The sequence below is a fragment of the Aquarana catesbeiana genome, linkage group LG03, assembly GCF_042186555.1.
Source record: "Aquarana catesbeiana isolate 2022-GZ linkage group LG03, ASM4218655v1, whole genome shotgun sequence".
NCBI lineage: Eukaryota > Metazoa > Chordata > Amphibia > Anura > Ranidae > Aquarana > Aquarana catesbeiana.
In genome coordinates, this window is record NC_133326.1 from 691,046,200 (window position 1) to 691,057,725 (window position 11,526).

The window sequence follows — 11,526 nt, forward strand, 5'->3', positions numbered from 1 at the left end:
GCACTGCATGACACAGCACATTACATGGTGGGTACAGCGCATTACATGGTGGGCACTGCATGGCACAGCACATGACGTGGTGGGCACAGCGCATTACATGGTGGGCACTGAATGGCACATAACATTACATGGTGGGCACAACACATTACATGGTGGGCACTGCATGGCATAGCACGTTTCATGGTGGGAAATGCAACTGCACATTACATGTTAGGAACTGCACATGACATGGTGGGCACTGCAAGGCACAGCATGACATCGTGGGCACTGCACATCACATGAAGGGCAATGCAATGCACAGCACATGACATTGTTCAGCACAGCGCATTACATGGTGGGCACTGCAATGTACAGCAAATGACATACTGGACACAGCACATTACATGTTAGGAACTGCACATGACATGGTGGGCACTGTTGAACAGCACAGCACATTACACAGTGGGCACAACACACTACATGCTGGGCACAGCACATGGCAGGGTGGGCACAGCATAGCACATGACATGGTGGGAAGTGCACATGACATGGTGGGCGCTGCACATTACACGGTGGGCACTGCATATTACATGGTGAGATCACTGTATGGCACAGCACATGACATGGTGGGACACTGCAAATTACATAGCGGGCATTGCACATTACATGGTGGGCAATGCAAGGCACAGCACATGACATGGTGGGCACTGCAAGGCACAGCATGACATAGTGGGCACTGCACATCACATGAAGGGCAATGCAATGCACAGCACATGACATGGTCAGCACAGCGCATTACATGGGGGGCACTGCAATGTACAGCAAATGACATACTGGACACATCACATTACATGGGGGGCACTTCAAGGCACATGACATGACATGGTGGGCACAGCACATTACATGGGGACACTGCAATGCACATGACATGGTGGGCACAGCACATTACATAGGGGCACAGCACATTACATGGGGAGCACTGCAATGCACATAACAGGACATGGTGGGCACAGCACATTACATGGGGGGCACTGCAATGCACATGACAGGACATGGTGGGCACAGCACATTACATGGGGGGCACTGCAATGCACATGACAGGACATGGTGGGCACAGCACATTACATGGGGGGCACTGCAAGGCACATGACATGGTGGGCACAACACATTACATGGGGACACTGCAAGGCACATGACATGGTGGGCACAGAACATTACATGGGGGGCACTGCAAGGCACAAGAGAGCACATTACATGGGGGGGAGCAGCAGTCTGTCCTCTAGCACAATAATTACACAACATCCCCCTAACAAATGTACTGACCTTATCATAACAGCATGGGAGATGTCCTTCCTCCCGGGCTCCTGCTGGTTAGAACATCAGGCCTGGAGCCCTGACTATACTGTCCACTACACTGCCCCCCATAGTGACACTACACTGACCTCCATACTATACTACACTACACTGTCCTGCCTACAGTCTCTCTCTCGCCCCTCCCCCTCCCAGTAACATGACTCTCACTTACCTTCTTATCCTGGCTGCATGGATCCGGATGAGGAGGAGAACACAGCGGCGGCTCTGCTTGCTGCCATGTTCAGTATCCAGCGCCCTGTGATTGGGTGTATGGGGGTCATGTGCGGAGGCGGGGCGCCTCACATGACCCCCATACACCCAATCACAGGGCGCCGGACACTTAACATGGCGGCCGGAGCCCGGGGACACAAAATTAGAAATTAGGAGGAGGCAGCCAGTGACACACACTGGCGCCCCCCTAAATATTGCGCCCGGGGCCACGGCACCCCCTGCACCCCCCACGCTACGCCACTGCAGCAACCATAACTCAACAGAAAGCAGATTCTGTGGTTCATAATTAAAATGTAACGTAAAGGGTTACAAATAGCTACATATCGATCGTAAGACATTACAGCAAGAAGATAACATTGCACAAACCCAAAGATATAATAGAAATACATTTGTGTGATACAGCAAACAACAGACATTTTCCCCTTTGCCCTTATTATTATCTCTGCCATCATTGGTATAATACAAGTAGATAGGACAGCATCAGCAAAAGCAAGGTGCTGGAGAAAGATGAACATTGGAATTTTGAGATTACTGTTGGTTGACACTAGAATGATAATTGCAAGGTTTCCAGTCACTATTGCAATGTATAATAGAAGTAGGATAGCGAAGAATAGAAACTTAAAGTTGTCTAGACCTTGTACTCCAAGAAGATGGATCTCTGAAACTTTTGTTTGATTGTCTTGACACATCTTAAAAACCGGGAACTTGACCTGTAAGGTAAAAAAGTGAAATATTTAAGCATGCAGATAATAAAAGAAGAGAACACCAAAGCAATAAGTGACAAGAACTATCGACACCTTCATTTGGGTTAGAAAGTTCATTCAATCTGCCAATAACTTACATTTTTGTTTCAATAAGTTTTTATTGAAATAAAAGTTTTCATACAGGAAGTATATAGCCCATTGGGCAAACATTTGTGCATGTAATACATATCAATAAACATAGCAAGGTAATTAAAGAGAGTGAAAAGGGGTGTAGGGGGAGGATAGGAGGAAAAATGCAGAGGAATGGGGTGGTGGTGGTGGGGGGGGGGACTGGGAGGTGCAATGCTGGTATGACTGAGTAGTAATGACAATGACAATAATAATAATAATAATAGGTAACAGAGCTGTGGTACATAACAGTAACAGAATTTGACAATTACATTGGAGGATTCTTAGTAGAGCAGGCTAAAGGGTTGCCTCATAGTATAGACATGGATTCAGGGTCTCGTGTGTAGATCCATGTTTGATGTTAGATGTTCAATGAGCAATTAGGGTTTTGGAGCTAAGGAGACCAGTGTCAATAAAATTTATTTAGAAAACATTTATTCATAATGAGCATATTCGTTTAGGATGTTGGTAACTGTGAGGGTTAGGGGGTAATGGTTGCTTCCAGGTATTGCCAATGGAGAGTCTGACTGCTATAACAAATGTGATTGAGTGGGAGGGCGTGTCCTGCAGGCTCTGAAGACAGATGTGTTCTAAGGAGTTCCGGATCCTGAGCCTTCTGAGCGATGAACACAGCGACAGAGACTAGACCCTAAGGAGATGTTAAATAGGAACCCCCAATGCTCAGTGCGAGACAGGCAAGAAGGTGCGGACGTGGACGTGGCCACAGGCACCGCGATGCAGAAAGACCCAGCTTCAGACTCAAGCAGCCTTGCCTCCTTTCTGGACACAGCAATCCACCGGTCGCCACCCTTTCGAGGTGAGCTGTCTCATGCAAAATAGAAAAAAACTACTGACGATTACCGCAACCATCAGATTATCTACAGATGGGGATTACCCACTAAACTTACCATCACCCACCAGGGCAAAGATGTGACTATCCACTCCTTAGAAGCGGGTCTTAAATACCTTAAATAATTGGTGCATCCTGCCCGTGGATGCTTCTACTGACTCCAGAATGGGTCCATTTAAAGTGAGAAGCGAATGGTCATGAGTCTGTTCTGGTCTTCTCCATGATAGTCTCTCCTATGCCGTTTGTCATGGGCCTAGGATGAGGATACTCTTCTTGTTGAAGTTTGGAGATGCAAGATACCTTTGGGGGATTTTGTTCCCCTGCCTCTCATGGTTGTTCAGCAGTTACTGCACACAAGACCAGGCTTAAACCTGGATCCTTTTTCTTAACCGTTTTGTTGTTTGTTTCTTATTGTTACTTTTATTTCTTTTATTATGACCTATGCATTTTCTACCATCCTGGTCAATTCCACGATCACCTGGAGATCCCCGGTCTTCTAAATTCCACCACTTCCAACACTCCGTGGAACATCAACTCTGACTTCACTTGTACAATACTTTAGGTCGGCCTAACCTCCTGGGATGCCGCCTGCTCAAGACAACTTCAGCTAAGCTTATTTACCCGGCCTCTGCCATTGGATACTCACTTGACTACCTTTATGACTCTTACCTGTATAGGGGTTTGCTTCTCTTTTATTACTTCTATCCAGCCCTCCTCCATTGGGAACAGCTCCAAAATGTCTTGTAAAGTTTTCATCCTAGATACTTGCCTAGTACCATACATTGAGTGTTGTAGCTATTTTAACTGCTTGATTAACTGTTATTGATGTCTATTAAATTCATATCTCTTAATGTCAAAGGGCTGAATAGCCCATTTAAGAGAAGGACAATGTGGGAGGAGGCCATTAAACTACAGGGGGGTGTGGTGTGTATCCACGAAACTCACAACAGATAAATCTCAGCACCTTTGTGTCTTTAAACATTTGTAATGTAATGTTTTGTTACCAATTTATTATTTAACTCTTGCTTCTGTAATAGTGACTTTCAATATCTGTTAAACCTTAAAATTAATAAAAAATGATAACACTTAAATAGATAAATATTCCAAGTGTTCTCACAAGGCATTCCCCACATTTTCCTCACAAATTCTGAGGTAAAGAGAAAAGGAGTGCTCATAGCAGAAAAAAAAACAAAAAAAGTTGCTTTTACTATGCATGACTTGATTTCAGATACTAAAGGCTGTTACATCATTATGGTATGCTCCATTAACAATATGATGCACACTATTATTAACATATATGCTTCTAGAGTCAAATATATATTTTTATTGCATTTAACAGGATGAAACATCACAACATAGGTAATGACCAGATGTTCAGTACAGGAGGCAATACAGTGTAGGTCTTGTATCTGATACACTCTAGGATATAAACCAGAGGGATATACGGGTATGACCATCTTTCAAGAGGTAGCAGTTGAAACCGTGGTGTATTGCAAGATGAAATATAAGGGTTGGGGAGGAAAACATCTGGGTACCGGTTAAGGTGACATAAGTTTGGGGGGGGGAGGGGGGAGAAAGAAAAAGAGGGAGAGGGAAAAGGGGGAAGGGACTTGTAAGGTTGGGAAGTGGAAAGGTGTAGGTGTAGCAAGAGGGAAAGGTAGGATAGAAGGAGGTGAGCAGACCCCGGTGCAGCAAATCGGGAAATCAGGGTTAGAAGGTGTGTCCGGCATAACTATGGGGTATCAACAATGCTTTCAGGGAATCAGAAGTAGAGTAGTCGATCCAAGTGAGCCAGAGAATTTTAAATTTGTTGAAGGTATCGTCCAGAGCTATCATCTCTTCCATGCGCATAATGTCATTGACCACCGAGACCAGGAGGACGGGGGGGTGGGGGTGGTAATGGTCTTCCAGAATAGAAGGATAGGCTGTCTGGCGGGTGACAGGAAAAAGCATAGCAGGGTACGTTTTGAAGAGGCTATGGAGCCAGGGAGCATAGATAATAGAGCTATCTCTGGGGTGGGTGTCGTTGGCCGATTATATAGACTACTGTATATGGTGAAAACCTGAGATCAGAGGGGTTGTATGGCCTTACAATTCCACTAGATGTGGAGGTAATTTCCGTCTGTGTCGCCGCATCTCCAACATGAGGGAAGCACAGATGGGAAAATTTTATGAAGAGATTGATGGTCCCTGTACCATCTGGATAGGAGTTTAAAGTTCTTTTCCTGGGTATAGCAAGAGATATATAAATGGTGGCGAGCAGGTTTCTGGGTGTGTCTGAGAGAGAGCTCAATTCTTCGTAACCTGTTAGGGGTTCTGTGAATTTGGGAAGAGGAGAATAGGTCAGAGCAAAAGGAGGATATGTGTAGAGCTGTGAGCCAGTTGCCCTGGTCTCTTGGTACAACAGGTGTACCTGAGGTTGGGTTCACAAATGAGCTTGCTATAGGCCATGTGGAGCAGAGATATGGGCCCACTGTGCTTGATCCCATACCCTGAGGGAGGGCAGGGTGGTCAAATAATGATGTGGTCAAATAATGATGTGAGTGGCGAAGGATCCATGGACAGAAACAATGACAGTCCCTTTTTGTATCATAGGTTTAGTGCCGCGATTGTTAGCGGGGAGAAAGTGGATAGGAGGGGCAGATTCTGCCCATATCCCCACAGTAAAGCCTGGAGGTCAAAGGTGGAGGGATCTTGCTCCACCATGGTGATTGCTTTGGGAAAGGGTCGGGGGAACCATTCCAAAATCCTAGACAGCGGGGCTGTCCTATGGTATAATTCAAGTCTGGGAGGCCCCTCCCACCTTGAATTTCGGGGTATGTGAGCAGAGTGTGAGGGATACGGGATAGCCCCTGGTGCCAGATGAAGCGTATGGACATGGATCGTAAGGAATTGAAGAAGTGTTTGGGAATGATGATAAGCACTGTCTGGAACAAATAAAGTAATTTAGAGAGGGTGTCCATTTTAAGTGTGTTGATCAGATCAAACCAGGGCAGTGGGGATACATTCCACGTGTCTAGTTCCTTCCGAAGCTGGGTCAGTAATAGGAGATAGTTGAGGATATAAAGGTCTGAGAGGTTGGTTGGAATCGTTATCCCCAGATAAGAGATGCCTTTGGACCCCCATTGGAATGGGAAGTTGGCCCGCACTTGGGTGAGAGTGGTGGGTGTTAGGGATATGTTAAGAGCTTCTGTCTTGGACATGTTGAGTTTAAAATTGCTAAGTTCTCCAAATCTGCAAAATTCATGCATCAGAGAGCGTAGGGATGAGTGTGGTTGCTGAATGTATACAAGGAGATCATCCACGTAGAGTGAGAGTTTGTGGACGGAGGAGGGTGTCTGGATCCTCACTATATTTTTTTTCTGTCTGATGGCCCTTACTAGGTGTTCTATCACTAGGACAAAAAGTAAGCTGGATAGGGGGCATCCCTGGCGGGTACCATTAGAGATGTAAAACTGAGTAGATAAGGAGCCATTGACTAAGACAGATGCTGAGGGACGGGAGTATAATGCCATAACCTTGGACACAAAGGTGGGATGAATGCCTATCTGTTCTAGGGATAGGCGTAAGAACTGCCAGTTGACCCGGTTGAATGTCTTTTCGGCATCAAAGGATAGGAGACATGCCTTCAGGTTGTATCGTCGGATGTAGAAGATGAGGTGGATGGTTTTACTGGTGTTGTCCCTGGCCTCTCATCCAGGGACAAATCCCACCTGGTCTCTGTGGATAGGTAGAAGGGGTGAGAAGCGGTTCACCAGGACTTTTGCGAAAAGTTTAACTTCCAAGTTAAGAAGGGAAATCGGTCGGTAACTACTGCACTGAGAGGGGTCTTTGCCTGGTTTGGGTATGACTGAAATATTGGCGGATAGGAGGTCTCTAGAGGGTCGGTGGGAGTCGTCTATGCGGTTGACCGCTGTGGTGATAAGTGGGGCAAGAGGCTGGGTGAACGATTTGTGGAACCTAGGGGAAAACCCATCTGGGCCCGGGCATTTACCAGATTTAAGTCCCTTAATGGTGGATAAAAAGTCAGACACCATTAAGGGGTTGTCTAAGTCTGCAGACTCAGTGGAATCTATTTGTGGTAGAGCTGTCTCTGAAATGTAGTCTTGCATGTCGGAAAGGTGTGGGTCTCCCTCAGGGGTCAGTCCAGTCCATGTAGGAAGGTTGTATAGTTGGGAGTAATATCGTTGGAAGGCGCCTGCAATACCCTGAGGATTGTTGATTTTTTGATGGCCGGGGTGCAAACGTGTGTATGGGATGGGTTGGCAGTTGGGTTATGTCAGCGGATCTGGCCTTTTTTAAGCGGGAGCCGTGTTGTATGAAGGTCCCCGAGAGTATGCATTTTAGGGCTTCCCATTTAGTGAGGGGATTGGTATCGTCAATTTGGTGGTCTTGAATAAAGTCACAAATTGACTGCTCAGTTGCTGCAACACACGAGGTGTCTTTCAGCAGGTTGTAATTTCGACTCCAAGAGAATGTTTTATGAGACTTAGGGGGATGGGCCAGGCTTAAGTGTGCTGGGGGCATGGTCGGACCATAAAATGTTACCGAGGGATGCCTTAAGTGGGATATCTAGTAGGGATTGGGAGACTAGGAAATAGTCAATACGACTATAGGAATTATGGGCAACAGAGTAACAACTGTAGTCTCTCTCAAATGGGTGTTGCACTCGCCAAACATCCACCAGTTAAGCAGAGTGCAAGAGTCATTTTATGTGTGTAAGAGTGGAGTGTGGGATGGAGGACTTACCAGAGGAGGTGTCCACAGCCGGAGAGAGGGTCATGTTGAGATCTACACCTTAAATGAAACAGGGACCGCCAAAAGAAAGTAATTTGTTCAGGACCATGGATAAGAAGCCCCCCTGGTCTTGGTTCAGTTCATACACGTTAGCCACTGTAAAAATAGAGGAGTTAGATTTCAATTTGAGGAAGAGAAAACGACCTGAGGGGTCAATTATGGAGTCTAGAACTTCCGGGTGGAACGATTTGTGAAAGGCTATTGACACCCCTTTGGACTTAGCTTGTGGGTTTGTGCTGTGATACCACTTGTGGTAATAAGGGCTGTTTAGGGTCAGAATGGCCGAGCTCTTAAAGCGCATCTCCTGTAAGAGCAAGATTTCACTTTTAGCTTTGTGGAAATGGTATAATATTTGGCTTCTTTTCTCTGGAGTGTTAAAGCCCCTGCAGTTAAAGGATGATAACGCTATATGGTCAAGTGACAGCATGGTGGTATTGAAAGGATAGGACACTAGATCTCCCCTTAGCGGCCGACACTGAATTGTATGTGCACCAGGACCTGCTCAACAAGGGGGGAGGAGGAAGGAAGTGGGGGAGATAGAACAAAGTAAGAAGGAAAGAAAAGATGAGATTAGAGGGGGTGGGTAGAATCCATCCCCAGTGTATGGAAGCATGAGGCATTGGAGTATTGGTAGATGGGACCCACCACTGTAGAAAAATAAAAAAAAAAGATTATCTGGCCACCAGGTGGCAACATCAAACCAACAATTAAAGAACTTAGCAATGCTAAAAAGTAGAACAGACTAACAACAGTACAGTGCATATAGATGCACTATCAGTCCTAAGTGGAGGTAAATGTGGTAAGCACACGGAGTGCCTCCCGGTCCTGGGGTCCACAAGGCAGAACTATAAATGCTAAACTGGAATTAACAGTCTCCTGTATGGCCAACCATGTGCCGTTAAGCACTAATACTCTATGGCAGGTGGGTATTCTTCCCCACTGTTGTCAGATATATCTGGGGGAAACCACAGAGATCCTATGGGCGCGGGGTATGACTAGCGGTATGGGGGGGGGGGGGGAGCAACCCTTCTCATCGAGATAGTCCAAGCCAAGCTCAGGGTGGAAGAAGAGCCCTAGATAGATAGATAGATAGATAGATAGATAGATAGATAGATAGATAGATAGATAGATAGATAGATAGATATCTCATGGGTTTAGACAAAATAAAAAACAATCCCCCCCTTTACCACTCCTCTACCCCCTTCCCCAACCTCAGGCAGGAGTAGTCAGTGCAAAGAATTATTAACTGGGGTGAAGTAGAAAAACAAAACAGGGTTGGATTGCACAAAAAATAGCAGTCGGTGTGCAAATCATGTAGGCAGTGCTGGACGATTTGTCCAGAAAACATGGCTGGAGGGCACGTGCCCTGTGCTGGAGCTAAGGGAACAATCTTGGCTCCAGGGAAGGGGTGTTCAAAGTTCCGGGCCCAGGACAATGTCAGTCATCAGGTGGTTTCTGGGAGGTAGATCTGGGGCACTGCTGCTTGCCGGACCTTTGCCATTGTGAATTGAATGGGAGGCCAGGAGTGGTAGTTGGGAGAGGCCAATCTGGCAGCGAGACCTGTGGTAGCTCCAGGGTGCTCAGGAACCGTGGTAGGTCTCCCAGGGTGCAGAAGAGGGCCGTCTTGCCTTCATGATGGACCCGCAGCTGGAAGGGGAACCTCCTTGGATATTTAATTTGTCTCTCCTGAAGGAGAGATGTGAGGAGTTTGAGAGAGCGTCTCATGGAGGTCTGGACACAGGGGTGTCATTCAGCCTGATGGAGTCTTGCGTGCTGGTAGCTCGCATGATGTCCTCTTTGACTTTATAAAACTAGACCCTGCATAAAGTGTTGGAGGTGAAGGAGGAGTCAGAGTTCCTCGGGCCCGAGGTCTTGTGCACTCTGTCTAGTTCAATGTGGGCATCTTTAGGCTGCTGGAGCAACTGGTTAAAAATAACAGTAACTGCCCCTGCCAGGTCTTTGTGTTTAATTGTTTCAGGAATACCACGGATTCTAATATTGTTCTGTCTGTCACGGTTCTCGATGTCATCTTGGTGGTACATGAGTTGCTGCAGTAAGATAGTGTGAGAGTTCAGGGTTTCTTCATGAGATTACAAGGTGGTGCATATACTGTCAGTAGTGCTCTCTATATCCTCCATGCGGACCCCTAGATTTTTCTTAAGCTCTGTTATCTCCTGCCTGTATGTCTTCCCTATACGGGAGAAATAGTGCTCAAAGTCAGATTTTGTAGGCAGGGATCGCATGTATGTGTGTAAGGATCACATCTGCGACTCCATGTCCTATCTGTCTCCTGAGTACATGGATGCCTGTGAGTGACTATGGGGGCTGTGCAGCGAGGGTTTAAGGTCAGCAAGGATAGCAGAGCGGCCCCTGGAGCGTACCTGGCATCTGCTGGCTCAGAGTAGGCCGGGGACGGAGGTGCCGGCGCCATCTTGGATTTTCCTTGTGACAGGTAGGCTGCAGAAACCTGGGTCAGGAAATGTCCTAAATCGCCCTGTGTCCGATCACTGGTGGGCTTGGGCTGCTCCTTGGGCTTTCCCTTGCCCATCGGTGCGGTTTGGGGATGATGTGGACTGCGGTGTCAGAGATATAGCCTTGTGGAGTCTGTCAGGACCGGGAGCTGCCACGATGCACATCCTACAGCTCCATGCACTAGGCCACGCCCCCCACATATATGCTTCTAACCAAGGACAAATTTCTTTCCTGAGCAAAATGGTGATCTCATACTTTTGGGGGATTTTAATATAATAGTGGATGGCTCCCTAGATAGCGCCAACTTACCTACCACCCCTAGACAAACCTTAAAATTATTTTTACACAATGAATTATTATATGACATTTGGCGTTGTTGTCATGCAGGGGAACTTTACCCTTTTCTCCCACCCTCACAATTCCCACTCGAAGATAGATTTGGTTATTTCTGAGCGTCAGTTGTTGGACTGGGTGCTGAAAGTATCTATCCATGACATAACCTGGTCTGATCACGCTCCTGTTTCCTTTAAACTAAAGGAATCACATGCAGCGCATTCCCAGATGTTATGGCATAACAATTATTTCTCTATACCAACAATTAGCACTGTGCCTATTTATGATCTCAGCTATTAGAGTTTTTCCCCAAAAAAATTTCAGAACAGATACCGATCTCCACGGTCGAGTGTACACACAAGGCCTTCATCAGAGGGCTCCTGATTAAATCAGTATCTAGAGAAAAGAGGAAAAAGTTGTAAACTACCCAATCCCTATTGAATCAAATCAAACAGATAAAAAGTATAAATAAAAAGTTGATTACCCCAGCAATGACCCAACAGTTATCTGAGTGTAGGAATGAAATGCAATGTCATCTGGCTTACACACATGAAAAAAGTCTTAAATGCATTTGAGCTACAGTATATTCTCACAAGAATAGAGCTGGGAAACTACTAGCATGACAAATAAATCTAAGTA

General features: G+C 46.2%; 1 protein-coding gene across 1 annotated transcript in view; it reads right to left on the reverse strand.

Annotated features, from left to right (window-relative positions):
• LOC141133577 (olfactory receptor 5P52-like) overlaps window positions 1-2,252 on the reverse strand; it is a 4,703-nt gene extending 2,451 nt beyond the window's left edge. The window contains exon 1 of the mRNA XM_073623040.1: window positions 1,817-2,252. Within this exon, the coding sequence (XP_073479141.1) occupies window positions 1,817-2,252 (436 nt within the window). The remainder of the gene's footprint in view (window positions 1-1,816) is intronic.
• Between the last annotated feature and the right edge of the window lie 9,274 nt (window positions 2,253-11,526).